Here is a 26,789-nt window from a genome sequence, read left to right as displayed (position 1 = left end):
GGGAAAATCATCAAGATTTATGTACTCTATACATAGCTATTGCTTTCTGTTGCTATACTGAATAGTGTATGTGAATAATTCAAGCCGATGTTTCATTAAATTAGATGGTTAATGTATTAGCATAATATATTACACTTTGAGTTCACTTGCTGAATATGTCCTTCTTCTAGCTTTTTAATTCTCTTCAAGACTTTCTCCTGCTTTCTCTCTCACCTTACTATTTTGTTACTTCTCTCATCCTGCTCAATACCAAGTTCTCCAGCATGTTTTTAAAAGATCTTTGGTTTTTACCTTCTATTGACTTTACACAACTTGAGCTTCCAAATATTGGGGTCTTTCTGGAAACCTTATACCTTCAGTTTTCAAAAGACTAGGACTTGCTACTGCCCTTTTAGGGAAACTAACTACTCTTTTCTTCCATCACGAGAAAAGAGAGGCCACAATTGTTTGCACTTACCGCTTGTTTCTGGCTGCTACTCTAAATTCAACCTGGCGTAAAGTCTGTCCCTAGCTACTGTGTAATCCAGTGCCCAAATTTCCAGCAGAGAGGAGAGCCTGACCTTTGTTTTTGCCTTTCATTCCTGGACCCATGCTGCTTTGTTTTCTGGACCGTTACAATAGAGTGTGTCCCTTAGACTGTTGCATTTTTGAAGGAGTTGCTTATATTGCACTACTGTTTTTTTCACCAAATGACAACAGATAAAACTTACATCAGTCTGACTTCCCTCCACTAACACATATGGAAACTGTCATTGCACAAGGATTGCATACTTCTGAGCTTGATTCTGAGAAATGTCAAATGCTTTTCTTCTTAAAAGGTTGGAGAAGACTTAATAAATAAAGGTCTTCAGAAACAGTGTTGAAAAATTGTGGCAATATCTAGATATGCTTGAACAACGCATTCTCCTTTGAATATTGTGACTTGATTTAATTCTTTCACACTCCGTGAAGGACAGAATTACTCTGTCCTTCTCCATAATGCCCTCACACCTCTGCTTTAAAAGTAATTTCTCTTTTCAAAATGGAGAAACAGAATTCTTTTCCTGTAAAAAGTTAAATCAATGCCAAAAGGTAAAAATTGCAATGATAACTGTATTCTATTCTTAATTAAATATTATTTGTTTTTTATGTGATACAGTTCAGTTATATATTGCCATAACTTTGTTACACATGTGTTTTCTTAGCCCCAAACTCAGAACTTTTTTCCGACAGGGTTACCCAGTATACTCCTTACCAGCCAGAGGTGTCCCAGGGCAGGCTGGAGAGCCTCCTGAATTACCAGACAATGGTGTGTGATATCACAGGGATGGATGTGGCTAACGCGTCTTTGCTGGATGAAGGGACAGCTGCTGCAGAGGCCATGCAATTATGTCACAGGTACTGTGTTTAAAAGTGTGGTTAAATCAAAGCAGGAAGTAATTTTGGAATTTGAAGGCATTTATCCCTGTGTAGGTAATGGATTGATGTTGAGTGCGGCCTTCTTACCATGAGCAGTTCACTAAACAGCTGGAGTCCATGTTGCCATCCCCCAGAGAACTTCCTAGCCTTGATGTGAATGTTTAACTCAGACATTTAAGGCCTTCAGAAAACTAAGGACATGGGAGAAATTCTAGAGGAAGGAAGACTCACCCTTGTTGGAGGAAGGCTGGGCTAGAGAACACTTAAGCAAACTGGACTTAGACAGGTTCTGATGTGCTGCACCCGTGGCTGCTGAGGGAGCCTCCTGACACCAATACAAGGCCCCCCTTGGTTGTGTCTGAGCAACCACAGTGACTGGGACAGGTCCCTCAGCAGTGGAGCAAAGAAAATGACACTCCTGTCCCCAGGAGGGGAGGAATGACTATGCAGGGAACTACCAGCCAGTCAGCCTCACCTCGATCCCTCAGTGGGATGATGAGACAACTGCTAGCCCTGGAAACCATTTCCAGACATGTAAAGGACAAGAAGGGGATAAGGAGTCATGAATTAAAACAAGGGCAAGTCATGTTTGACCAACCTGATGACTTTATGCAGTTGAGTGACTGGCTTGGGAGGGGAGAGCAGTGGGGAGTCTCCCTTAAATCTCCACTGAGAAACCAAAAATTATGGGCTGGATGAGGTGGGCTGGTGGCTGTCAGAATGTCAGCCCAGGGGATGCTTTGTCAGTGACATGAACTTTAGGTGGAGGACAGTTACAAGCCAGGGGCAACACTGGGTCCAGTCAATGATCTGTGTGATGGAGCAGACTGTATCCTCAGCAAACTTGCTGGTGGTGCAGAACTTCAAGGATCAGATGATGGACAAGTGAGTCATGGTGCCTTCCAGGGGGACTTGGACAGGCTGGAGGAAATGGGTTGACAGGAACCTTGTGAGGTCAACAAGGGGAAGTGCCAAGTCCTGCAGCTGGGGGAGAAGCAACCCCTGGCATATGGGGTACATGATGGGTCTGGCAGGCTGGAAAGCAGCTTTTCTGAAAAGGCCTTTGAGGGGTTTGGGTGACACCAGATTGAGCACAATCCAGCAGTGTGTGGCCAATAGGCAAACAATCTCCTGGGCTGCACTGGGAGGAGGAGTTCTACCAGGATGCCGGGGGGGATCCCTCCCTCTCACCCTGATGAGCCCACATCCCAGAGCACTGTGCCCACCTCCCTTGTACAACAGAGACATGGACATACTGGGAAGAGTCTAGTCACCCCACCTAGGATACAGCCCAGCTCCTGGCAGACACACACCTGCTCCCACTGATACCTCCACAGACACAAGAGCTCCTGTTGGCTGATGTGCTGCTCCACTTGCTGGCACTCACTCCATTCCACTCCCTCCATTCATTTCAATTGCTGCACTATGGAAATGTGGATCCTTTGTGGTCTGACTCCAGTGGGACTCACACACACACACATGCACACGCAGAGAATATGGAGACCCCTTATCCATGAAAGGAATCAGAAAGGCATTTAACAAGAGAGGACAGACTTCACTGGTTAGGTGAAGAACTTCAGCAACGAACTATTTATATGTGACTGTCCCAGTCTATCCCCTTACTCCCCTATTTTGCTACAATTATTGCTCACAGAATCACTTAACTGTACTATTTCCCCCCTAAACATGTCATAATAAGACATGTCTGTGATCCCCAGATGCTTTTCTTGTGCATCCCATAATGTCTACTTGCCAAGTGGGGGCAGGCACGCAGATGGTGTGCCTGTGATAATTAATCCCACCTACCCGGTGGGCTCTTTGCTCCTCTGCACTTGTGGAGATGGGTCTCTGTTGGGCTGATTTTCCCTGAGAAGCACCCGGGAGCAGCAGGGACAGGGTGTTATCTGGGCTCCCCCACCTGCCATTGCCTTTCTGGGGTATGCACAGGACCTTTTATCACATGATCTGAAGGACTGTGGAGTGTGGAGTACATAATTCTAAGTTGCTAAAAGTGAAACTCTTATTGGAATATACAAATCTACTTTCATGGATGCCTGCTGTAGGGCCACAGGAAAGAGATTTGCAAATCAAATAAGTATGAGAAATTATTGAAGGTCACTCATAACTGTGTATCAGGAAGGTGATTACACAGCAGAGACTGTGTAATCATAGTTTCATATGTGTAAAAATAGTTTTCTAACTACTCACTAGTTTAAAGCCTCCCTGTGACATAAAATTCCACTTACCAGAATCACAGAATGGTTTGGGTTGAAAGGGGCCTTAAAGATCACGTAGTTCTGTCCCCACTGCTGTGAGCAGGGACCCATCTTCTTCATCTCCCTACTTGAATGGCTCCTTTTTTTTTTCTATCCAGGGCAACATTGAAAAGTCTGTATTAAAGACCACATTTGTATTCCTTTAAAAGAGTGTGTGGAGCCATTCCCATGGCTTTTGAAATTAGCTCCCTGTTCTGTTTCAATTTCTGCCATGTATGATTCTCATTTGAGTGTCTGAAATGAACTTTCTTAATCTAAATGTGCCAGAAACATTCTTAAATCTTACACTTAATCTGGTTATAATAACCAATATTTTCAACTGCCTTTTTACATAGAAAAACTCACTTCTAGAAAATAAGCTAATTTATTTCCATGGGAAACAATATATTATTGATGTGTAAACCTTCTTTTTCTTTTTTTTAACAGACACAACAAAAGGAGAAAGTTCTATGTAGATGCCCGATGCCACCCTCAAACTATAGCAGTGGTCCAAACTAGAGCAAAGTAATGTTTTCCTCCAGTTTCCACCATATCTTGTCCCTTACACTGAATCATTTTCCATCTGTGCCTTTTTGCTGTATAACTAACATTTCTGGCCTGTGCTTTCTTTGCAAACTAAAAGCAGAAGTCTGTTATAATTTGACATTACTTCTAGTTCAAATACAACTGCAAAGAAATTAAAGCTGTTTAAAAAGAGACTAAACATATAATAAAAAGAAAATATTTAATTTTTCCTTTAAATTGTTGCATAACTGCATACATTTGACTGTTGAATTCAGCCTGGTCATTTTTTTCTTTTACTAGGAAGCAAGTATCTTAAGCATTCTCTTTTTGCTTTGCTCTTATTTCTGATGATGATATCAAATGTAATTCTTCTTCAGTACTATATACCATAATGTGAAACTTTCTCAGTGCTTAGTGCTGCAAAGATGTTCAACTGTCTTTGTATGTTAAAGAAAAGAGTCATATATGACTCCATGGAAACATCTTATTAAGTATGACTCCAAGGTCGGAGGTGGTTTGAATATTTTACCTTCTGCATGTTTTTGTTTCCAGTTATACAGGTGTTATTACGGAGCTCAAATTACCCCATGAGATGGATTTCAGTGGAAAGGATGTCAGTGGAGTGTTATTTCAGTATCCAGACACTGAAGGGAAGATTGAAGACTTCTCTGAACTTGTTGAAAGAGCCCATCAGAATGGGGTAAATTTTATTGGTCACACAGATATCAATCTGACAGCCATTTTCATAAAGCTAAGTGTTAATGAGATACCCTCTCAGCTACATGCAATTCATAACCATTACAACCATTGCACTTCAGCTCCATGCAAGTGATGTGGTGCTGTTTGAAACTAGATAAAAAAACCTAGCTCGCATGTAGACACCGTTCCTTTAGAGGAGAGGCTGACTGCTTTGTGCGTTTCTGTTCTCAGACTCTCGCCTGCTGTGCTACTGACCTTCTGGCCCTCTGTATTCTGAAGCCTCCCGGAGAGTTTGGGGTAGATGTTGTCCTGGGTAACTCCCAGAGGTTTGGCGTCCCGCTGTGCTATGGGGGACCCCATGCAGCATTCTTTGCCGTGAAGGAAAATCTAGTGAGAATGATGCCGGGCAGAATGGTGGGTGTCACAAGGTAAGGGCTCCCTTGGCCATGAAGTGAAGATTGAAGCCATAGAGTCTTAGAATCCTTAAGGTTAGAAGAACCTTCAAGATCATCGAGTACAACTATCAGCCTACCACAATGTTCACCACTAAGCCATGTTCTCTAGTGTCATATCCACACATTTTTTGAACACTTCCAGGGATGGTGATGCTGTCACTTCCTGGGCAGCCTGTTCCAATGGTTTGGAAACCTTTATTTGAAAATTGTTTACCTGATATCCTGTCTAAAGTCTCCCCTCAGAGATCCTAGTAACAAATAAGAAACCATAAAAAACACCCTATGACCATCTTGTGCAGCCTTTGTGAACAACAGGTGACCATGGTGTTGTACTAACCACCCTATTTGTTTGAAAATGGTGAGACTAAAAGTTCCCTTCAGTTTTGAGGAAGCAAGCTTCAAGAATTCCATTTGTGTGGAACTGTCTATAGTTCTTGTGGCATTGTGGGATGAAGAGATAACCAAAAGCAGAGTGGATTCATTGTGACGGCAGGAGGCTTTGCAAGCTAACTTACTCCACATATTTGTATTGACTTTTTCTCTGTCATCCAATCTTATAAAACGTAAATGGAAAGAAGTAGAAAATTCAGCGAACCTCCAAAATAATCTAGAAGGAACTTAATCTAGTTCAAATTATAGTTATGCAGAGAAACAGTGTGCAAAATCTGCTTCTGATAATTGCTGATAGTGATGTATACTGTGTATTTTGAGAAGATGTCAAACTAGTAATAATTGAAATGCAAAGTAATTGTCACTAGGAACACTGCACATCTTTGTCACAGAGGCTATCCAGAAGTACTCCAGTAACCAAAATAACTAAAACATTCACAGTTATCAATAAACTTAGGAATATTCAATTTATGTTATTTTTCAGTTCAAATAGCTGCAATAATCTCTATCATTTTAAGGCAAATACCAAATTTCCTGTAGTTAAACAGAAATCTAGAGGTGCTTTAGTCTTGCTTTGTTTGATATTGCAACTGTCCTGACGTATGCTTTGTTCTCTCTAGCACCCTTCTGTCTCTGAGGACGGATAATTAGTTTCAGGTTAGCATGTATAAAGTTCTGTGTCATAAATAACTGTAATTTTAAAGTAACAGAAGCAACATTTTCACTTGTGGCTTAGAGATGCAAGTGGGAAGGAAGTGTACCGGCTTGCTTTACAAACACGAGAGCAGCACATCAGGAGAGATAAAGCTACCAGCAACATCTGCACAGCACAGGTAACTTACACTTTATTTTCAGGGCTAGAAAGGAACAAGTTGAACAACAAGTTACCTATACTTTAGAGAGATTTTAGTAGAAAAATGAAGGACATAAAAATATTCTGGTCTTTGTTCATTTGTTTTGAATGATGGGGTCTGCTTGAAAAGACAGTTTTACTATCTGTTTCCTTACTGCAGTCCTGAATTCTTGCAGTGTCATGAATCTGTCTGTCTTGTAGCATAAACACCACTTAGTGGCATGTTTGTTATAAGCAAGACAGAACTTTTCAGAACGTAGAAGAGAATTCCAATGGTCTTCTGCCAACTCAAGGCAGAAGAAATAAACTTTTAATTTATAAAACTAATTACTCAAATTGTCACAACTTATATTTTTTGTCTATGCAATTTGATGCAAGAATGTTACATCATCAATGTAATATCTTTACAGGAAATTACCATGATTAAGTAAGTATCAGAGTTCCAACAGTATCCAAAATAGTTATTTTCAGCATACTTCCACAGACCTCCAGCCAGCCAGAGTCATAACTTTTTTTTGCTCCTAGCATTGCCTTTCTCCTGCTCTTATGTTGTGACAGATTTTGAGAAGAGATTATTATTGACACAAGTTTATATACTTACTATTAAGGAGATACTCTACTTTTTTTTTGTACTGGTCCTTGACTTTAAAGTCTTTAAAGATCTTTGTTGCAGTAGTTGAATTTAAGTATATGTTAATTGCTAAAACAATTACATTTCAAACAGCATTGAATTAATAAACAGTCCTTACAGTTTCATAAAAGTATGTTGCCTTTCCCTCCTTTTATTTTGTAGGCAGGAGATGAGTAGCTATAACATCAGCTGAGGATGTGTGGTTTTCTCTGGGTGCTAAAGAAACTTTCCACTGAACTGACATGAAGTAGTCTTTGCTCACAATAACAATATCCTGAACTATATTTGGATCCTAGGCTCTTCTGGCTAACATGTCAGCCATGTTTGGGATATACCATGGGTCGGATGGACTAAGGCACATTGCAAGACGCGTACACAATGCTGCTCTAATCTTGGCTGAAGGTGCGTACTTAATGTTTACAGAAACTCTTCTAAAACGTTTACCCCTTAAAAACACATCTTAAATAAATTCGCAGGGCAGAGCAGCGGTGTCCATCTGATGTGTGCTCTCTCAACTTGAGAGGCACCATTTTAATACAAAATTCTCAGCTGATGGTTTTTGTGTAGTTCTGGTAATGACATCCAAGAATAAGATGTCTGTGTGATAAGAACTTGCAGTCATTCCTTCTGTTTTCTTGGGAAACTTAACAGAAGTCTGCAGAGTGAGTCCCTGGACAGTACTGTTCAACTGGTCTCTGCCAGCATCTACTTCTTTTGATGGACCATCCTAGCTTACTCACAGAAATCTGCACAGAGTATAAATAATATAGCAAAGGAAGGTAATAAATTATATTAAAGCAATAGAAACATTTCAGTTAAATTGGGTGGAGTATCATATCTGCTACAAACATTGAAATCCCAAAGCTTAATAGCTGAAGAAAAGCACAAAATCTGTAGCAGAACATAATGATTGCACCTGGACTATGTGGTCTGGTAGGGTTTTTTTTCTCTGATAATACTACCACGGCTGTCAGAAGGAGCTATACAAAACTGGAATATTTGGAACCAAGGGATTACTGTAAGAAACATCCATACTTTATTTGCCAGATAGCCAGAAGACCTCTTCCTATTGGAAAAAACCCTAAGACTCTAAACTTTGTTATGGCAAGTTCTGTGGCAATTCATATCCATTAATATCTTTCCAATCTTATTATTTTGTCCTTATTGCATTCATATACCAACACTGCTGTTGTATATATGTCAGATTTGATGTATCAGAATTACCTTCCCTAGACTCAATCTGCATTATTACTTAGGTTTGAATCTGATTTAGTTGCATTTCATACACAGTAACATTTCAATAAAATGATGGTGATTTTGCTGCTTTTTACACAAGGGCCATATTTTGCTTAATTATGTAAAAGCATTTATTTATGAGATACATAGTATTGCTCTGTAACTGCCACCTTAGCAAACAAGACACTGTGCATATATAATAGAATTAACTTGCTGTTTTTTATAGGTCTCAGGCGAGCTGGTCACAAGCTACATCACGATCTGTTCTTTGACACCTTGACGATCACGTGTGGATGCTCAGTCAAAGAGGTTTTGGACAGGGCAGCTCTTAGAAAGATAAATTTTCGGATTTATAGTGATGGCAGGGTAAGCAACTTTCTAAACCTTTGATAAATTCAGAAATTTTGTAGTGTGACATTTTCTTCATTAAGTCTCTAATCATTACATTACAATCTGTGCTAAACAGAACAAAATTATTTAAGATCTTGTAATTTGCTCAGATATATCCATCAATTATAAAGACAATATAAAGAATGAACTTGTGATGCACTGAACTTCCAGAAATAATGATTGTGTTTACATTTTATGCCAATTAAGAGGATTATCTAATCTGTTCACGTTAAATACGCCACTAAGGGGTAGAGTGGAGACACTCTAAAATTTAATGATGAAACACAAGGTGACATCCAGAATTCAGGTCCTGTGGCAGTGTTTGAAGGCAGACTGAAATCTAAACCACATCTTGGCTGGCACTAAAGACCTCTTCACAGAGTGTAGTATGTTCTGTAAATTGGAATGGGGGAAGGGGTGTTACAGGAAAATGGGCAATTTTCTTATTAAGTAGAAAACACTTAGAAACACTGGAAAGGAGGTCATGAGTATCAAAGTTTCTGAGCCATCTGGCTTGGATGGTTTAGGAGGGTAAAGGAAGGAACTGGAAAATGTTATATAAATAAAATAAATTTGTATATCATAAATACCTATAAATATGTATGTTTACATATTGTTGGGTAGATTGCTTTTTTTTTTTTTTTCCTCTTGTGTTTCTGGAAACAGTTTCTTGACCAAAACAAATGTACTATGTCTCTAGAATAAACAGCTTTAAGTAATTACTGGTGCTTTTATCCATAGCTTGGAGTATCACTTGATGAAACTGTAAATGAGAAAGATCTAGATGACATATTATGGATTTTTGGTTGCGAGTCTTCTTCTGTAAGTACATAATAGGTAATGTGGATTAAATTATATGAATGTTTCCAGAGTTTAATGAAAACCAAAACTGGTCTTGTATAGTGGGTTTCTATATGATGACCATTTGTTAAATATTAAGAATTTCAGATCCTCTCTTAAATAAAGAGGTAGTGTTAAATAGAGGATTTATATGCCATTTTCTTGTTGCGGCACTCAGTTCCTTCGGTCAGCTTGGACACCTTGCATTAAGGGTATTACTTCTTATGTGATGTAAGAAGTTAAGTTAAGTGGGGTCAGGTATTCCTTTCCCCACTGGAATTTTTGTTGCATGTCATTAGCATTTAGCAGCAACACCTACAAGATAAGGACTACTGAGACATTAAAGCTACCCAGTTTTAATATATCGCTGTTGTCATGCTAGGTATATAGAGATACATATGATATCAAAGGTGGGTGTTTTACCTTAAAAGCTGACTAAATCCTGAGGCAAACTGTTTTATAAGCTAGTTCTAATGGAAGTTGACTACAAAAAAAATCCACTAAAATAATTGACTCTGTTTCTTTTGGTTGAAGGAGCTAATTGCTGAAGGTATGGGTGAGGAAACCAAAGGCATCTTTAGCACCCCATTTAAGAGAACTTCCAAATTCTTGACACACCAGGTTTTCAACAGGTTTGTGGATGTCTGATTGCTACTTTTGGGGAATCTGAATGTATGTTTGCTGTTTTTAGGGAATCTGAAATATCTCATTTCTAAACCAGCAGTGGAGTCAGTTGAGGACAGTTTGGTACCTAGATTCATACAGCAACTCATTACTCTAAAATAAGATATTTAGTAGTGTTTTTAGCTATCCTCTCATTTTAAATGAGCAGAGCAATGCTCATGACCACTGAGGGAATGTGTCTTTCCATTAATCTGCTGCATTGTACAACCTACCATTTGAGGACATGGTATCCTTGTATTCCATATTTACTGGTAGTGTTACTGAGATAATAATAAGCATTTTTAATCTGTGTCACTATTAGCAAGCTTAAAGTGCCAGTTTGAAAAGAACTACTTGGTATATATTAATAACTATCCTCAGTCTTACTTCTTTTTTGTGCTCTTTTCCTTTTCCTGGTACAGCTGATCTGCTTGCCTTAACATTGTATTTTGTGTTCTCCAGCTATCACTCTGAGACAAATATTGTGCGGTACATGAAAAGATTAGAAAACAAAGATATTTCCCTTGTTCACAGCATGATTCCCTTGGTAGGTATTTACCAAAAATAAAAGACAAAAAAATATGTACTTACCTATGTGTTTATGTATTTCAATAAATACTGATGTGTGTTTGTATTTTTAGGGGTCCTGCACAATGAAACTCAATAGTTCAGCTGAACTCACAGTAAGTTGCAATAATACTATCTCACTTGATATCCACATGAGTAGACTATCTAGCCAGTGTCATTCCAGTGAAGTAAAGCCTGGTTTTGGTCTAATACCTCACCTGAGGAGGCAGTTTCAGGGGCAGCTGAAGTCTCCCTCTCCCTTTTCCACTAAGAAAACGTTCTGCACAAGTAGGACTGCAACAACAGAAGGAGAGTATGTGGTTTTGAAGACTCGATTTTGAAAAAAATTATGAAAACAGTTTTTGGAATTAGGTATCACAGTCCTGTTCCCTCAAGCAATGTTGCACTACCTAAATTCTTTCTGCTTTACAGATCTTAAAATCAAATCCTCAGAAATAAGGAAAGAGTCAGATGGGACAGACAATTCATGCTTCTTTTTCAGTTTGCAATTTCTTAGAATAATTCTCTTTTCCACAGCTGAAGAGTCCCCAGATATCTTCATTTTTTTAGCTGATAGCACATGAAGCAGAGCTTTAGCCAGGCTATTTGATTACCAAATGACTTTTTGACTTGGAATGTGCTTCCTTTGCTGTCTTCCTGCTGTCTTCTCACTTTCAGTAGTTTCCTTTGTCCCCTTTCTCTCTTTCCCTTCACTGTTTTATGTCTTGTATATTTCCTCTAAGTAACACTAATACTATTCTCAGCAACTTCTCTTTGTTTATCTTGTAGACACCACAGCTCTATGTAAGGGTAGGTGAAATAAAGAATTTTTAAGCATATTCTTAATGTTAGAAAATCTGAGAACTACAGTATCATTTATGTTAGAAAACACCCTTTAGATTAAGTCCAACTGTTGACCTGGCATTTCTAAGTCCATCACTAAACCTTGTCCCTGATTACCATATCTACATATCTCATAAACACTTTCAGGGGTGTTGACTTCAGCAGTTCTTTAGGGAGGCTGTTCAAATGCTTGTTAACCCCTTCTGTGAGTACATTTTTCTTTATATCCAGTCTTGTCTTACCAGTTACTACCTGGGAAGAAACCAATCCCCCCTGGCTACACTCTCAGGCAGTTGTGGGGCTGTAGATGTTGTGTCCAGGGTCCCAGGCGCATGTGCGCTGAGGCTCCTACCCTTCTGTAGATGTTTGCTCTCTGTGCAAATTAATTATCATGCATAGTCAATGTTCTTCTAGGCCTTTCTGGAAATGGGTCAGAGGGCTTTGGAGGTCTTTGGTGGTCTTGATTCCCCCCACTGGATCAACCTTTGGTGAACAGTCCATGCTCTTTTCTCAACCTCATTGCTGCACTTGGGGTGTGCTGTGTTGTGCTGAGTATATCCAGAAGCCAGAACAAGGACTGTTGTCCCAGGAAACTGCTCTACCTCCAGCTCCATGTGGCCCCCTTCTCCACCTGCATCCTATTCTTTCTTGCCCATTTACACAGTCTGCTCTTATCAACAATCCTTGTCTTGCTTCTCACCTATCTGTCCATCAGTGTTTGAGACATACACATTAGCCCTTTATCTTCTAGGCTTTTGCACCATCCCATGGCTTAAACATCAACATGGACATGGTGATCTGCTGAGAAGAGAAAAAAGAGCAAGAGAGAAAGGGGCTAATGTATTCTATAAGCTACTTCTAAGCTTTGGGGGTAATCTCTTTATAATACCCCAAAACTTTATGTGTAATCTGATTACAAAAATAAAAAGCTAAAAGGTTAACATTAAATCAGTTAACATTAGACCTTACTGAACCTCACATGACTAACCTTAGCCTCATCCAATCCAGCCTGTCCAGATCCCTCTGTAGAGCCTTCCAAGCCTCCAGCAGATCAACATACTTGGTGTTTGATACTTAATTGACCACAAGGCAACTTCATTCCTTCACAGAGTTTAACATAACAGAGTTGTCTGTAGAGTATTTTGTTACAGCATTCTTTATATATTTGTTTGGTTTGTTTTTATAGCCTATTACATGGAGAGAATTTGCCAACATCCACCCTTTTGTTCCTCTGGATCAAGCTCAAGGGTATCAGCAGCTTTTCAAGGATTTAGAGAAGGACCTATGTGAGATTACAGGCTATGACAAAATCTCCTTCCAGCCAAATAGGTAGGAACTTTTTTCCTGAGTGTTTGCACCTTGAGACATGATACCAAAACCTTATCTCCAAAGAAGATGTGCAAGCCAAACATGGAAGAATTTTCCAAAATCAAATTTTTCTTGAATGCTGGATTACTAAATTACTAAGTAGTTGTTTTTTTAAAAACTATGGTATCTTATTTTGTCTCATCTCTTCTGAAAGTTTAGCGATTTGGTCTTTTTATTTCTTTTAATATTTCCTCCCATGAACTGAAAATAAAGATTTGGGATAGGAATAAGATGTGTGACCTGCCAGGTGTTTAATTGTCGAAACTGGTAGGTAGTGCACTAGGTTTGACTGAAGAATGCCTGAGATCTCTGTGCTCACTAAAAGCAGCATTTAATGAGTACTGCTGCAGCCTGTTTGTGTTCTCTAGTAGTTTTGATACAAAATGAACAGCAAGAACTTACTCTACACTAAGCCTATGACTGAAAGACCTTTTATGTTTCATGATATACACTTTGCTACGCATTTCAATATTAGTTTGCCTCACTGTAATCAAGCACAGAGTCCCCTGCTAGGTGCAGAAATGTGGACCTTCTCAGCCACCAGAAGGATTTAACATTGTAGTATAAACTTATAAAATGGCATCGCCTGTCATCTACTTTTTTCATTTACATCTAGCTGTTAATTTAAGCATGGCCATTTGTAATTTTATCTTAGGAATGTGCCCTGTTTAATTTGCTGACACTTGCCTGAAGTCATGGGTAAGGGTTAGGGCAGGACAGTTTTGAAGTTCTGTCAGAGAGGTGGCACTTCCTGCTTTGTGTGCCGTGTAACAGTGTTTGTGATCTTCTTGCAGTGGAGCCCAAGGAGAGTACGCAGGCTTGGCTGCAATCAAAGCTTATTTAAATGCCAAAGGAGAACGTCATAGAACCGTAAGTGTCAATGCTCGTGTGGGGAAGAGGGTTCAGTGGGAAGTGGAGAGTTGATTCAGCAGCTGGGACTCACCTAGAGAGAAACTATATCGTGTATTGTCACTTCTGATAGGCTTTCAGTACTCTATGCTTCCCACCAGGACCCTTGGTAACATCTTAAAAGTTTTTACAGACCTGAGAATGAGCCAGGGAAGGGTGATTGTGCTGAGTCTGACTCGGTTTGACTTAACCTTCTTCACAGGAATTGTGGAGGAAGCACTGTTCATAACACAGGGATCTCTTGGCAAATGGTGAGCTGTGCTTTCAGTGTCAAGGCTTTGTCTCTATGCCACTGCCCTGTCCTGACCCTGTCCTTTCCCAGCAAGCAGGCTGGGTGTCAGCAAGGTGCTGGGAGAGACACAGCCAGGACAGCTGACCCTGGCTGACCCAAGGGCTGCTGGTGCCAGATAATGGCATGCTCAACAACAAAAGCTCAGGGGAAAGAGGGCAAAGCAGGAAAGGTCATGCTTATGGCATTTTAATTCCCAAGCAACATACTGTGTGGTTGGCCATGGGAAGTTGGGAAGGCTGGAAGGAAGGAAGGAAATTGAGGTATATTTTACAATTTCATCTGACACCCTCTCACTCTTGAAAGATGATGAACAGTTGACATATCATGTGTTAATTGTGGGATTATTTATTATATTATTTTCCATCCTAATTTCCTAGCTGGATTCTAGTTATTTGTCCATCCTTCTCAAAAAAGCCATTGTATAACTTCGGTTGTCTTTAAAGCTTTTGTGTTCCTTTTACTTTTTTTTGTTTATTCCCTTTATAGTTTTTGATGCAGTTGCTTTCTTTCCCACCAAAATGGTGAGCTTGTTTAGTAGCAGTAAGTTCAAAGCTAAAGGATCACAGCTGTGAGTTGTTAAGATGGTTTTCTTGTGTCATACTTTAGATCTGTCTGCCTCCAGTATACATGTACTGCTTGGAATGCTGCCCCACAATACTGTGGGTCCTTTTCTGAACTCTGCAGTCTGTTCTTTTAATGACCTGGGGGGTTTTGTATTAAAGGATATTTGGCATTTCACTGGGTGTCTCCATTAGAAACACAATTATGAGTAATTTTAAATGTTAGAGAACCAGCACAGATATTTATAATAACCTTCCCAATTAAGCCACTGGAAGTTAGTTTAGGAACATTTTTTGGGACCACATAAAAAAATCTCTTTGGAAGTCTGGGATTACTGAGGTCTTCTTTTTTTACACACCCATACAGTTGGCTTTAAAGAGAAGGGAAAAGGTCCTTAGTGCAATAGAATACATATCCTTTGAACCTGATTTTATCCTTGGCTTTGGGACTCACTTATCTTCTCAAAATGGAAGCATCACTGTCCTGGCCTCCTGGGAGCTGTAGCCTCTGTGTGAGGAAACCATCTAAAACTGAATATAATTGTTGTCTTCTTCTCTCTCTTTTTCTTTGTTGCATCCAGATCACATCAAACTTACTTTACAGTTACAAACTCTGTTTTGTGAGTAGTTTTTACTCAGTGGGAAGTGGAATTAGGTTAAAATTTTATTCCTTGGAGAGTTGTCTTCTGATTGTCTGTGTGTCATCTGTCATTCCTATTTTTCTGTGCAAGACCCTTAGGCTTCTCTGAGTGTCTGTGGGTACTTCTGTGGTCTGTAAACACCCGGAGGGGAACTGCACTGGAGAGCCTGGGGGCTGCTTGCACTTTACTAGCACTTTACAGATTTCAAATGTTACAGGAAAACCATGGTACTCTTGGGAAAGAGTAAAAAGGAATAAGAAAACAAGGAAGCCTGCAAAACGCTGCAGTGCTTTTTTCTGCTAGGCTGGAGAAAGCAATTACTTACACCAGCAGCTCAAGGTTCCCTTAGTTGGGGGCGCTTGGATTTGGTGCCCTCTGGTGGGAAAAAAGGATGGACACGGAACTGGCAGCTCACATCCCGCTTTTCTGTGCCATCAATGATGTCCGTAGGCCTCGGTGCCATCTGGAGGCACTTTCCATTTCAGCTGTGCGGATAAATGGCTACAGATGCGGCACAGCTCTTCCTGGCGCTGGCGCTGGGATCCCTGTGTTTCTGGGCTTCTGAAGTACTCACATTTGTCTCAGCATCACTGTGGAGGATAGAGTTCCATGAACCATCATGCAGTTTCTGTAGAAGAAAATTTTTGGCTTTTTGGTTTTCTTTTTTGTTTTGTTTTGGGTTTTTTTGTTTGTTTGTTTGTTGTTTTGTTTTGGAGGTTTTTTTGTTCATTTGCTAGTTTTTTGTTGGTTGGTTAGTTGGGTGTTCTTAGGGGTTTTTTGTGTGTGTTTTTTGTTTGGTTGCTTGGTTCATTTGGTTTTGTGGTTTTTTTTTTTTTTTTGGTTTTTTTTGGGGGTTTTGTTTGGGGTTTTTGGAGAAATATTTATTGTCTTTAGGAAGGGAGGAGCTCCGAAAAAACACTTGGAGATATCCTGAAACGTGCACAATTTTCCTATGACTGACAAGAACCTACCTTTATTTAATTAGAAGTGCTTCTCTTTTTTTTTTTTCTTTTGAAGTTAACTGTACAAAGCATGCAAGTAGCTCTGAGTTTCTCATCTATAGCCAAAATATTTTTGTCTAAATTTTTGTTTTGAATAGAATACAGAAGAAAATGCTTTGGAAGCCAGAAGAAGTTGCAGTGGAAATTTGGAATTAGGCAGTTTTTCCTTTCAAGTAATTGTACATATGGAGACTGATAACTGTAAAAAAAAATTAGTGTTTTAAAAAAAGGTGGGATAAGGCAAAAAAAAATTTAAATATAAGTATCTGAAATAATATTCTGGAATTGCATCCCTAAATATGATTATGCAGCAAATGAAACTTTGGTAATAAGTGTTAAATGCTGATACCTGAATGGATTTTCCTTAAAAATTTAGTTGCATTGTTCTGCAAAAGAGGCAATTTGCTGGTACCATCAGGATTTCTTTTCAAAACTTTGATAATGAATTGTAGCTGTGTGTGGATCATAAAACATTAAGATTTTTTAAACTAGTTATACTTTAGGCTCTTTTTTTCTTTCCCTTCCAAGGTTTGCCTTATTCCTAAATCTGCTCATGGTACTAATCCAGCAAGTGCACAAATGGCAGGGATGAAGATTCAGCCCATTGAAGTGGATAAAAATGGGAGCATTGATATTTCTCATTTAAAAGCAATGGTGAGTATTTAATTATCTTTGATTTTCAAGGAACACTTCTTCTCTGAAGGTAATAGTGTTGGCAGCTGAATCACATTTTTCTACAAGAAAAAATAAAGCAATAATACTGAATACGTACTTTGAAAGGATTAAGTAATTTTTTTTTCCTCACTCAGACACTAACTATGTGACAATTGTAAGATTCCTTTTAATTTGAGGATCTCTAGTGCAGGATTTGCTCAAAGAGTCTTTGTACACAGTAGACTCTTTTATAGCAGACCTTTTGGTCCACAGCTAGTACTGGAAACGAGCAAGCCATGTTCATGAATGTGAAGCATTTGAAACTGCATTTCAGCCTTCTTTCAGCAAAGTTCAAGTCCATCTCTGCTGGAGAAATTGTTGCTAGGCAACTACTTTTTTTCTCTTTTTTAAGTATATTGACTGCAGGTGAATCTTGCAATGCAAGGGATTAGCAGGACACATTTCCACATTTGGACAAACTCTTATGGCAGTCATAGAATTCTACTGCTGAAAGTAGGGGGAATGGTCATTATTTCACATTAACTTGAAGGCCAAATTTTCATTGGGTTGTCTGAAGGTCCCAAAAGAGAGTGTTTTACACATGAATATGTATATGTATGTACACAAATATATGTGTATGTACGTATTTGTGTATGTATATGTATGTATGTACATGTGTGTATATATGTGTGTATATATGTGTGTGTGTGTGTATGCATGCAGCTTTCAATACCTGCCTTTTCCCCTGATTTAAAATTCTGGTTTATTCAGAAATCACTCTTTTTCACTAGGTGTGGCTGAAGAAGGGAGCCCAGTATCCTTTGCTGACTATAAGTAACTTTGACTATCTTCTGATAGGCCTGCTTCCCACCTGTAAAACACTCTGACTTTACTTGTATTTTTTTTAATAAAATCTTGAGAAGCCTTCGGAGCCTCAGTGACCTTTTCTTCTCTCCCCTCCCTGCCACCAGGTGGACAAGCACAAGGAGAACTTGGCAGCCATCATGATCACGTACCCTTCCACCAATGGTGTGTTTGAGGAGGAGATTGGAGACGTGTGTGACCTCATTCACAAACATGGAGGCCAAGTTTACTTAGATGGAGCAAATATGAATGCTCAGGTACAAAAACTGGGCAGATTTTTTACTAACGGGAATGCTTGGAATAAAAATAGCACAGCAGTACTCAGTTCAGACTGTAACCCAGCTTCCATGCAAGATGCCACAGTGTTTGGGGGAGGATGTGAGATTTCCGAGATCAGTAATTAAAATTAGATGGTGAAAGTAATTCTCTTTTACTTGATTTTCCCCTGAAATGTGTCGTAAGATTTATGAGTTGTTCACTGAAATTTGCTTCGTCTGCCTACCCTTTATCAAAGACATTCTTTACAGATGTAATTAAGAATTCCTAAAACAAAGTATTATTTGCATCAAGTTCTTGTTTATGATGCATCGTGGTAAAGAAAAACATAAAAACATACACCATCTTTTTCAGCCTGTTGTCCTTGCATTCCAAAATAGGTCATAAATGGCATATGAAGAATGTTTTGAAACAGAGTATTCCCGTTACAGGTTGGTCTGTGTCGTCCTGGAGATTATGGCTCTGATGTCTCTCACTTAAATCTCCACAAAACCTTTTGCATTCCCCATGGAGGAGGAGGACCTGGAATGGGACCAATTGGAGTGTGGGTATCTCTATATTAGCCTTTCCTTAAAAAAACCCCCAAAACAATATATATACATATATTGCAAATTGCAAATATATTATATATATATATATATATATTTACACACCCTAGTGAATCTTGGATGGGTGTTCACTTCAGTACAGAGCCGTGGCTGGGAGAGGTGTGATGTTGGTTGCAAGCATCTGTCCTTCTTCTCCAGCACAGTCATGTGCTCAGTGGTGGAGTGTTCACCTATATCCCCAAACCCTGGCTTCCATGTTGCCTTCTGGTGTGCATGATAAACCTCACTCAGCAATGTGTTTCCTGAGTAAGAAATGGAGTTTGAGGGCTGATAATACTACATGTAGTCCAGAACACAGAACTGCTACACAAGCTGTGTGAATCTATCCTATAGAGCATTCTTATTTCCTTAAAGGAAGATAATCTTACTTGTTTAAAAAGTAATTTTTCTTTTGATAGCTCCATTAATATCTTGTGATAGGTTGAAAAACTGAGTGCCATCCTCCACTGGCACCAGCTGTGTTAATAACCTTTCTTTTGAAGAAGGCAGAGATCAGACTTCCGGGAGGACTGTGACTGAAAGCAAGGTGAAGAGAAACTACTGCTGAAACTGTCCAGATATGCTAGTATTTTATCTCTAAAATCAATGTTTTTGTTTTAGGAAGAAACATTTGGCTCCCTACTTGCCTACCCACCCTGTGATCAAAATACAGACGGATAAGGATGCATGTCCTTTGGGTACTGTCAGTGCTGCACCTTGGGGTTCCAGTGCTATATTGCCAATTTCCTGGGTGTATATCAAGGTGTGTAGACTTTTATAAGGAGTATCAGCTGAGGTTCTCTTTCTCTTTCAAGTTCAGTGACCACTGGAACCACATGAACAGGTTTAAGAGCAGCTCATTTTGTTTGATATTATTTGTACAGACTGAAATGCAGCGAAATGAAGCAATGACAATCCAGTCACAGGTTATTTACATCCATCAAGCCTACTTGATTTATAGTAGGACAATGTTGCCACAAGAAAGGACATCAGGACAATGGTTGTATCTAACTCTTCTACCTTTTGTTTGTAATAGGTCTTGAGATAAGAGGACAACAGGCAGAAAACTACAGTCAGGCTTCCACTTTCTGACGCTGAAGTTTTCATGTTTAAATTAGTGTTCTGCCAAGAGTATTTTCAATTGTATGATTCAGTATTGTTATACTTGACATCTACAGAACATTGAATTTTACAATATCCTGAATTCCAGAGGATTTGAAAACTGAACTTAGTTTTGGTTTTACATGTGAATCAACTTGATCATGATCTATGTAATTTGTTAATCCCTTGTAATTTAGTGATAAGCCAGCAAATATTTGGCTATATGTATGGCAATATTTAGCCAACAGAGATGATTGTAGATTCAAATTCTAATTGATAGAAGGGTGTGCTGGGACTCTTGAGCTACATTTAATGCTTACAGTGACAGAGTTGGAGAAGAATGAACCTAGGGGCAGTGTCATTCAGAGTACTTTGTTGCCAGTATGATACTCTAACCATGGAAACTTCCTCTGCTGGGGAAATGAGCTCTCCTGGAATTCCAAATGAGCAAATGTGAACTGGTACCATTTCCATTTACAGCTGTGGGTAAAAATTACTTGTGACTCTAAGATGGTTCCCATTAGAGAATATTTAATCCATTCATTAGAAATTTTTAAGAGGAGCTCTTTCCTCACAGTGCAAAATGCCATCTAGTTACATTGTCCCACCTAAACTTCCCTGGACAGTCTGGCTGTGGGATGGAGACAGGCAGCCTGTGCCTTTTGACATTATTTGTGTTCTCACTTTTTTCTGTTCAGTACAAAGCTTCTCAGCTGGAGCAAAGGTCTGGGTCATTCACTTGTGAATGTGAAGCTACATCTCTTAAACAGTAGACACTCTCATAAACTACATTCACCAAAGGTGGCCTCAGTCAATATCCAGTGCTTCTCTGTGAGTGTTGTGTGGAAAAGTGTAACAGCAGAGTGACTGCCAGAACTGGCGAGGTGCATTGAGGTGCTGCGCTCTGTCATGCAGGAGCATACTTTGCTTGTTTTGGACCTATTTTAGATCTGTTTCTTCATGTTATTTTTCTTTCAGACAATGGGAGCAAAGGGTCTGAAGCATGCTTCTGAGATTGCTATACTAAATGCAAATTACATGGCAAAAAGGCTAGAGAAGCACTACAAAATCCTTTTCAGAGGAGCAAAAGGCAAGTATTGCACTTTTTTTTTTCTTCTACCAGGCTTTTTTTTCTGCCTCATGTAGAAGTTGGCTTGCAACACAGTTGTTTGGTTGTTTTTTTGTTGTTGTTGTTGTTTTGGTTTTTGTTTTTGTTATGTTTTTTTTTTTTTAATGCTATGTGACTGCTGATTTCAAAATTCTCTTGTTCACAAGAAGAGAAATATCCAGCCACACCTCACTGGATGTATTGCAACGAAACTGAGATAATTTGAAGTAGAAGAAAAGTAATATCTGTTTGTAATTAGAAAAAGATTATGCCAAAAGATAAAATATTAGATCGTTCTCCTTGAAATTTAGTAACAGATTGATGAACATCAGAAAAAGGAAAAGCAATCAAGTTGAGACTTCCAAATCTCCATAACCAATGATGCAATAATTTAAGAACTGAAAGTAAATTTTGGACCTGTACTTCTCCTTGCACACTTCCTCTGAAAAAATCCCACCATGTTTCCCTCATTTCTGCTCCTTGTTCACTTTTGTGAGATGAGATGAGATAAAATTCCTTTGGCAATGCATGATATTTCATCTACATTCTGGTTGCCTGTTTTGGCTCTCCAGTCTTGTAACAGGACAGAAGTAATGAAGAAGAGATGAAAAAATTTTGTGGGAGTAGTGTAACAATCAGAGAACTGATTTGGCTTGTCTAAGCTGAGCAGCACCGAAGAACATTTGAGTACAATATATGTGTTCTCTAAAATATATATCTTAAATTTAATGACACACACCTTGGTAAAACCTGCAAGTTGTACTTTAATAGAAGTGAATAAAAATTGCAAATTTTCAGGGATTTAACAATGTAATGGAAGGTTCTCCAGAATCATGAATATAAACACAGACAACTTATGTCTTTAGCCTCTCTATAACAGAAGATTTGAGTTTTGCTCTGGCATTAGATAAAACTGATTATCGTGATTAATTTAAAATAGCCTAAAACCCAATTGGTGTTGGGCCATTGACAAATCTAATAATTTTTTCAGAGAACTTGTAAATTGTAGGAGATACTTTGACCACTCATTCCTAGTTCTGATCTTGTAAATGAGGCCTCTTCTTCTAAAGTCCCACTTTGATGTGGGACTCAAAGAATCAGTCTTCAAAAACTGAGTTGTATATCTCTTACCTGATAATTTCTCAGATTTGAGGTTTTGCCCAAGTGGATATTTTTGAGTTTGTCTTTTTGCCATGATCTCCACAAAACCAATCAGAATAGACAGCCTGGTAAATTGCATTGTTCTCCTGTTAAGTAAGACTAGTGTTCTCACTAGTCTTACTTAATAGGAGATGTCATTTTTTATTTACAGGTTATGTAGCCCATGAATTCATTCTGGATACAAGACCTTTCAAAAAAACAGCAAACATTGAAGCCGTAGATCTTGCTAAAAGGCTTCAAGATTATGGTAAGTCAAATGTCTATTAAAATAGCAGTATGAGTGAAAATTTTCCAAATATCTTCTAAAGGGAGACACAAACATTTGAGTTCTGTGCTTATGGATGGTGAATGTGTCACAATTATTTCAGGCTTCCTCATTTTCCTTATGGAGCTTGGAGAGATATTTGCATATACTAAATTGTAGCAGGTACTTCTGACTCTGCTGCTACTTCACACTTTTGTAAACTGTCCCATCAAATTACTGATTACATGACTCTCAACTGTTTGGAGCAAGTGGGTCGGAGCCAAAAGCTTAATAAGACTCCAAGAAAGCAAAACAAAACAGAATAGGAAGGAAAAAAAACCCTTTTAAAGTAGGATAATGGGATTTGAACAGTTCCATCTTCATATAGTTTATGCAATTTTGTACACATGCTCTAAAAGATGTGATTGTGGATGCTTTTTGGCTGCCAGACAAGAGGATCCATTGAACTACTTGATCCTGTAGAACTGTGCTTCTAATGAATATGCATGAAAGCTGTTAAAACCCTAACCAGTAATACCTCTTCAGTAAAATAACCCAAAGCCTAATTGTGATACTAAAAAACCCACCCTTCCTGCTCTTTGTAAGTGAGCCTTAAATATTGTGCATCACTTTAAACAGACTTTTCAGCAGGTATAGAGGTGAGTTAGATAAGTATATTAAAGTTCCTTTTTAATAAAGTAAATCTGTGTGTAGCTGTATTGTAAAACAGAGGTGTTAATTTTCAGTGCTGAAAATTAAGATACTTGAAAAGTTTATCTTGCCTCTGAAGTACAGAGCCAACACTACCAATGAATTCAACCTCTATAGATTTTTGTAGAGAAAAGACTGAATTTGTGAATCTGCTGATAACTAATGCATGTATTATCTCATACCCTGTTATCTGTGACTGATTTCTGCTATTGTCACCAGGTTTTCATGCTCCAACCATGTCCTGGCCAGTGGCAGGGACACTTATGATTGAACCTACAGAGTCTGAAGACAAAGCAGAGCTGGACAGATTTTGTGATGCCATGATCAGTATCCGGCAGGAAATTGCTGAAATAGAGGAAGGCAGGATGGACCCCCAAATTAACCCACTAAAGGTAAGATGTCATGTCGAGCAAGGTGACAGCATCAGTCTAACCCTTGAGTCTGCAGATGCCCATTCCTGGTCTTTCAGTACTCTTAAAAGTAATGGGGCAAAACAGTGAGCACAAGACTTTCTTGAGAAACCTTTAACTTTTTCAAAATTTGAATTTTGACTTTTTCAAGTGAGAAGTCTTGCTGACAGAGCAGAGGAAGTTATTTCCACAAGCACTTAATTTATATTTTAAGGCCATCTCAAAGTAACAAAGGAGAGACGCTTATTTCACTGGCTGAAGATGGAAAATGGAATGACATTAATAATAAAATAAAGATTGAATTATTTTAGCAATGCAGCACAGAACCAGTATCAGCTCAAGTTCTGTTCAACTCTTTTAATGCTATACTGACTTTTAAATTTAGTGAAAAGCCAAAAGCATATTCAATCCTTGGGTAGCATCTTTAGGCAAACTGAAAAAAAATCCAAATACTGACTTGCCTCCTTTTTTAAATCTGCCTTGTTCCTCACCAGATAAACAGTGTTCTCTAGACAGTAATTATTTATATGTGGTAATGGAAACTTGAAGAAGGCTTCACACTGATCTGTTCAACACAAATCAGTAATTTCTTGTTCTCGACATGTCTTGTTTCTTGTAGATGTCACCACATACTCTGAACTGTGTCACTTCTTCCAAGTGGGATCGTCCCTACTCCAGAGAAGTGGCAGCATTCCCACTGGTGAGTACATAATGGGAACTTTCTGGTGTGGTAATACATAAATATGCTTTGTGCTCTGTAGTTTCTTAGTCAGTTGGAGATGAAGTAATGTGGTAAGAATGAAAACTTCAGAGCCATTATATTGTTTCTCAGTTTTTAAGTGTGTGAGCTCTCTTTACCACAGTTTCATTAGTTTAGCTTTTAAAGACAAGGAAAGAAGTGCTCAAAAAAAAAAAAAAAAAGTCTCTACACATTGGTGCAGACCTGGATTTCTAAATCCTAGCACTTCAACACTGAGTATTCATTCCTATCGGAAACAACCTGTTTAGTTCTGGCAAACTGCGCCAAGGGCTCCCAAAACAGAGTCCCACATGCTGACATTCAAAGCTTTGCTCAAAAGAACTTGCATAAGGTGTGACTAGGTTCCCCAAGGTCAGCATGGGGAAAGCGACACCAATGTGGACCTGCTACAATAAAGGTCAGATTGGAGCTGCAGTCTGATATCAAACTTCTTAATTGCTTTCACAGTCATAGCAGCTAAATGTACGTGTGACCAACCTTTCTGCTTGGAAACTTAATTGCAAGTATTTTAGTGATATGTACTGTTTCAAAGAGTAAGAATTCAACTACACCACCATTCCGCTCTCCTTTAAGTATGATACTCTAACTAGACTGAACAGCACAGCAGTGTCCTCTGCTTTTCCTTCATTCATATGTGAAAGCCAGTTGTTCAAAGGATAATAAAGTTTTTTCATCTTGTGAAAACTGCTTCTTCACAAGCATATGTTAGAGAACACAACCGGACTTTTTAAAAATCTAAGCATTCTTTTAACCATCACTTCTATTACACATGCTTGTTAACTTTCAGGCTCTGAAAACAGACTTGAAGGATGACTTCACCCAAAAAATCCACTTTCACAGCACTTGTAATTCTTCAAGCTCATAGTGTCTGTTATAATTTTGTAGCTTTATCTGGTGGAAAGATTAAGATGGTTGGGTTCTTTTATCTCTCTTAGCCATTTGTGAAGCCTGAAAGCAAGTTTTGGCCCACAATTGCTCGCATTGATGACATATATGGAGATCAACATCTGGTTTGTACCTGCCCACCGATGGAAGCCTATGAATCTCCATTTTCTGAACAGAAGAGAGCATCTTCCTAAGACTGCTTCCAGCTGCCTGCATTTTTGACTCCATCAGAATGGCCCTTTCCTGATTTCCTGGGGATATTTATATTGTGTATATTTTGAATAGTGACCATGTTTGTTTATTGAGCACTGGTCAGTTAAAATGTACATACAATCAGTATGTTAGGTGTAAACAAAATGTGATTGTTCCACAGCAGTTGATGTTGGAAGTTGCCTTGATTTATCATTTTGTCTGTTTCATGCTAAAGTTTTAACAATTAACACTCAGCTTGCAAGGTGGCATGGGAGATACAGTTAAAAAAGTAGAAAAGATGCAGATGCATAAGGCAATACTAATAAATATCAACTGCAGGATTAATTGTTTACATTTTGTAAAAAAATGATGAAGTAGATTTTTTAATTTACTTCACATATTACCACTAACTAGCATTGCTAGTGTTAATATTTCATACTGATTTTTTTACCTATCAGTGTTAGTAGTCTAATAAAATTGGTCAGAATTTTAATTGTTGTCATGTTTTGGATTTAAACTTTTCAGCTGCATTTGTCCAAGAGACAGTATGAAATTATGAAACTTAAGCTCTGATTTCTGACAATTTCCACAGCAGCAATAAACTTACACAAAGGAAAATACTGTCAGAGATTAATACTTAAATAAATCTCTGATTTTTTTTTATGAGAGCCAAAATTATCCATTTTACCAAGCAGTAACAAACTTAATCTTGCTCAGCATCACATCATTTTTTTCTTAGTAGCTCCACCTAATTCTCTCTTATTCTGGATAAGGTATAAAAGACCATGAAGGCATAAAAGACTGTGAATTAGTATTAGTTGAATCTTGGGTAAAAATGTGTTCTCTTTCCACAGTTTCTCAAGTCACTCTCTGGCGCTTTTTTATACAGAGCCCTCAGTTTGCCCTACTTTATCTTACAGCTTGTGTAAAAACTGATTCACAGCTTAAGCTCCAAGAGATTAAGGAGACCAGAACCCTCCTTCAACAGAGAGTGCCACGTTAAATCACTCAGTAACCAAAGCTTACACCTTAAACAGGAGCCTTTTCCAGCATGTTCCAGATCAAACTTACATAAAACTAATCCTCTCACTAGTTACACCGTCAGCTCTCTGTGCTATGAGCACATTTGAAAGGAACCTGTCCAGGTCTATGCAGAGCTGACTGATGCACATGAGCACCCCTGAAAGGACCCAACTCATTCAGCCACTCAAAGCACAATTTTGGTGAATTAGGAAACAGGTACTCAGCAACATGGGACCACAGAAAACGACCATACAGTTCTGCACCTTACAACCACCCACTACTCAACCACTTGTTGAA

The 26,789-nt window shown here is 38.7% G+C and overlaps 1 protein-coding gene across 1 annotated transcript in view; it reads left to right on the top strand.

Moving 5' to 3' along the window:
* The window catches only part of GLDC (glycine decarboxylase), a 38,508-nt gene extending 12,546 nt beyond the window's left edge, over positions 1-25,962 (top strand). The window contains exons 4-25 of the mRNA XM_063180176.1: positions 1,213-1,377; positions 4,101-4,178; positions 4,731-4,878; positions 5,109-5,305; positions 6,459-6,555; positions 7,503-7,608; positions 8,669-8,808; positions 9,574-9,654; positions 10,207-10,304; positions 10,798-10,882; positions 10,977-11,018; positions 12,932-13,074; positions 13,908-13,983; positions 17,045-17,170; positions 18,142-18,291; positions 18,742-18,854; positions 19,519-19,660; positions 20,977-21,088; positions 22,419-22,514; positions 23,442-23,614; positions 24,252-24,332; positions 25,328-25,962. Of these exons, the coding sequence (XP_063036246.1) occupies positions 1,213-1,377; positions 4,101-4,178; positions 4,731-4,878; positions 5,109-5,305; positions 6,459-6,555; positions 7,503-7,608; positions 8,669-8,808; positions 9,574-9,654; positions 10,207-10,304; positions 10,798-10,882; positions 10,977-11,018; positions 12,932-13,074; positions 13,908-13,983; positions 17,045-17,170; positions 18,142-18,291; positions 18,742-18,854; positions 19,519-19,660; positions 20,977-21,088; positions 22,419-22,514; positions 23,442-23,614; positions 24,252-24,332; positions 25,328-25,471 (2,593 nt within the window). The 3' untranslated portion in view covers positions 25,472-25,962. The remainder of the gene's footprint in view (positions 1-1,212; positions 1,378-4,100; positions 4,179-4,730; positions 4,879-5,108; positions 5,306-6,458; positions 6,556-7,502; positions 7,609-8,668; positions 8,809-9,573; positions 9,655-10,206; positions 10,305-10,797; positions 10,883-10,976; positions 11,019-12,931; positions 13,075-13,907; positions 13,984-17,044; positions 17,171-18,141; positions 18,292-18,741; positions 18,855-19,518; positions 19,661-20,976; positions 21,089-22,418; positions 22,515-23,441; positions 23,615-24,251; positions 24,333-25,327) is intronic.
* The last annotated feature ends 827 nt before the right edge of the window (positions 25,963-26,789 follow it).

The sequence above is a fragment of the Melospiza melodia genome, chromosome Z (genome assembly GCF_035770615.1).
Source record: "Melospiza melodia melodia isolate bMelMel2 chromosome Z, bMelMel2.pri, whole genome shotgun sequence".
In the NCBI taxonomy this organism is placed as follows: Eukaryota; Metazoa; Chordata; class Aves; order Passeriformes; family Passerellidae; genus Melospiza; species Melospiza melodia.
Note: the sequence above shows the minus strand (reverse complement) of the source record. Positions and strands in the feature narration are given on the sequence as shown.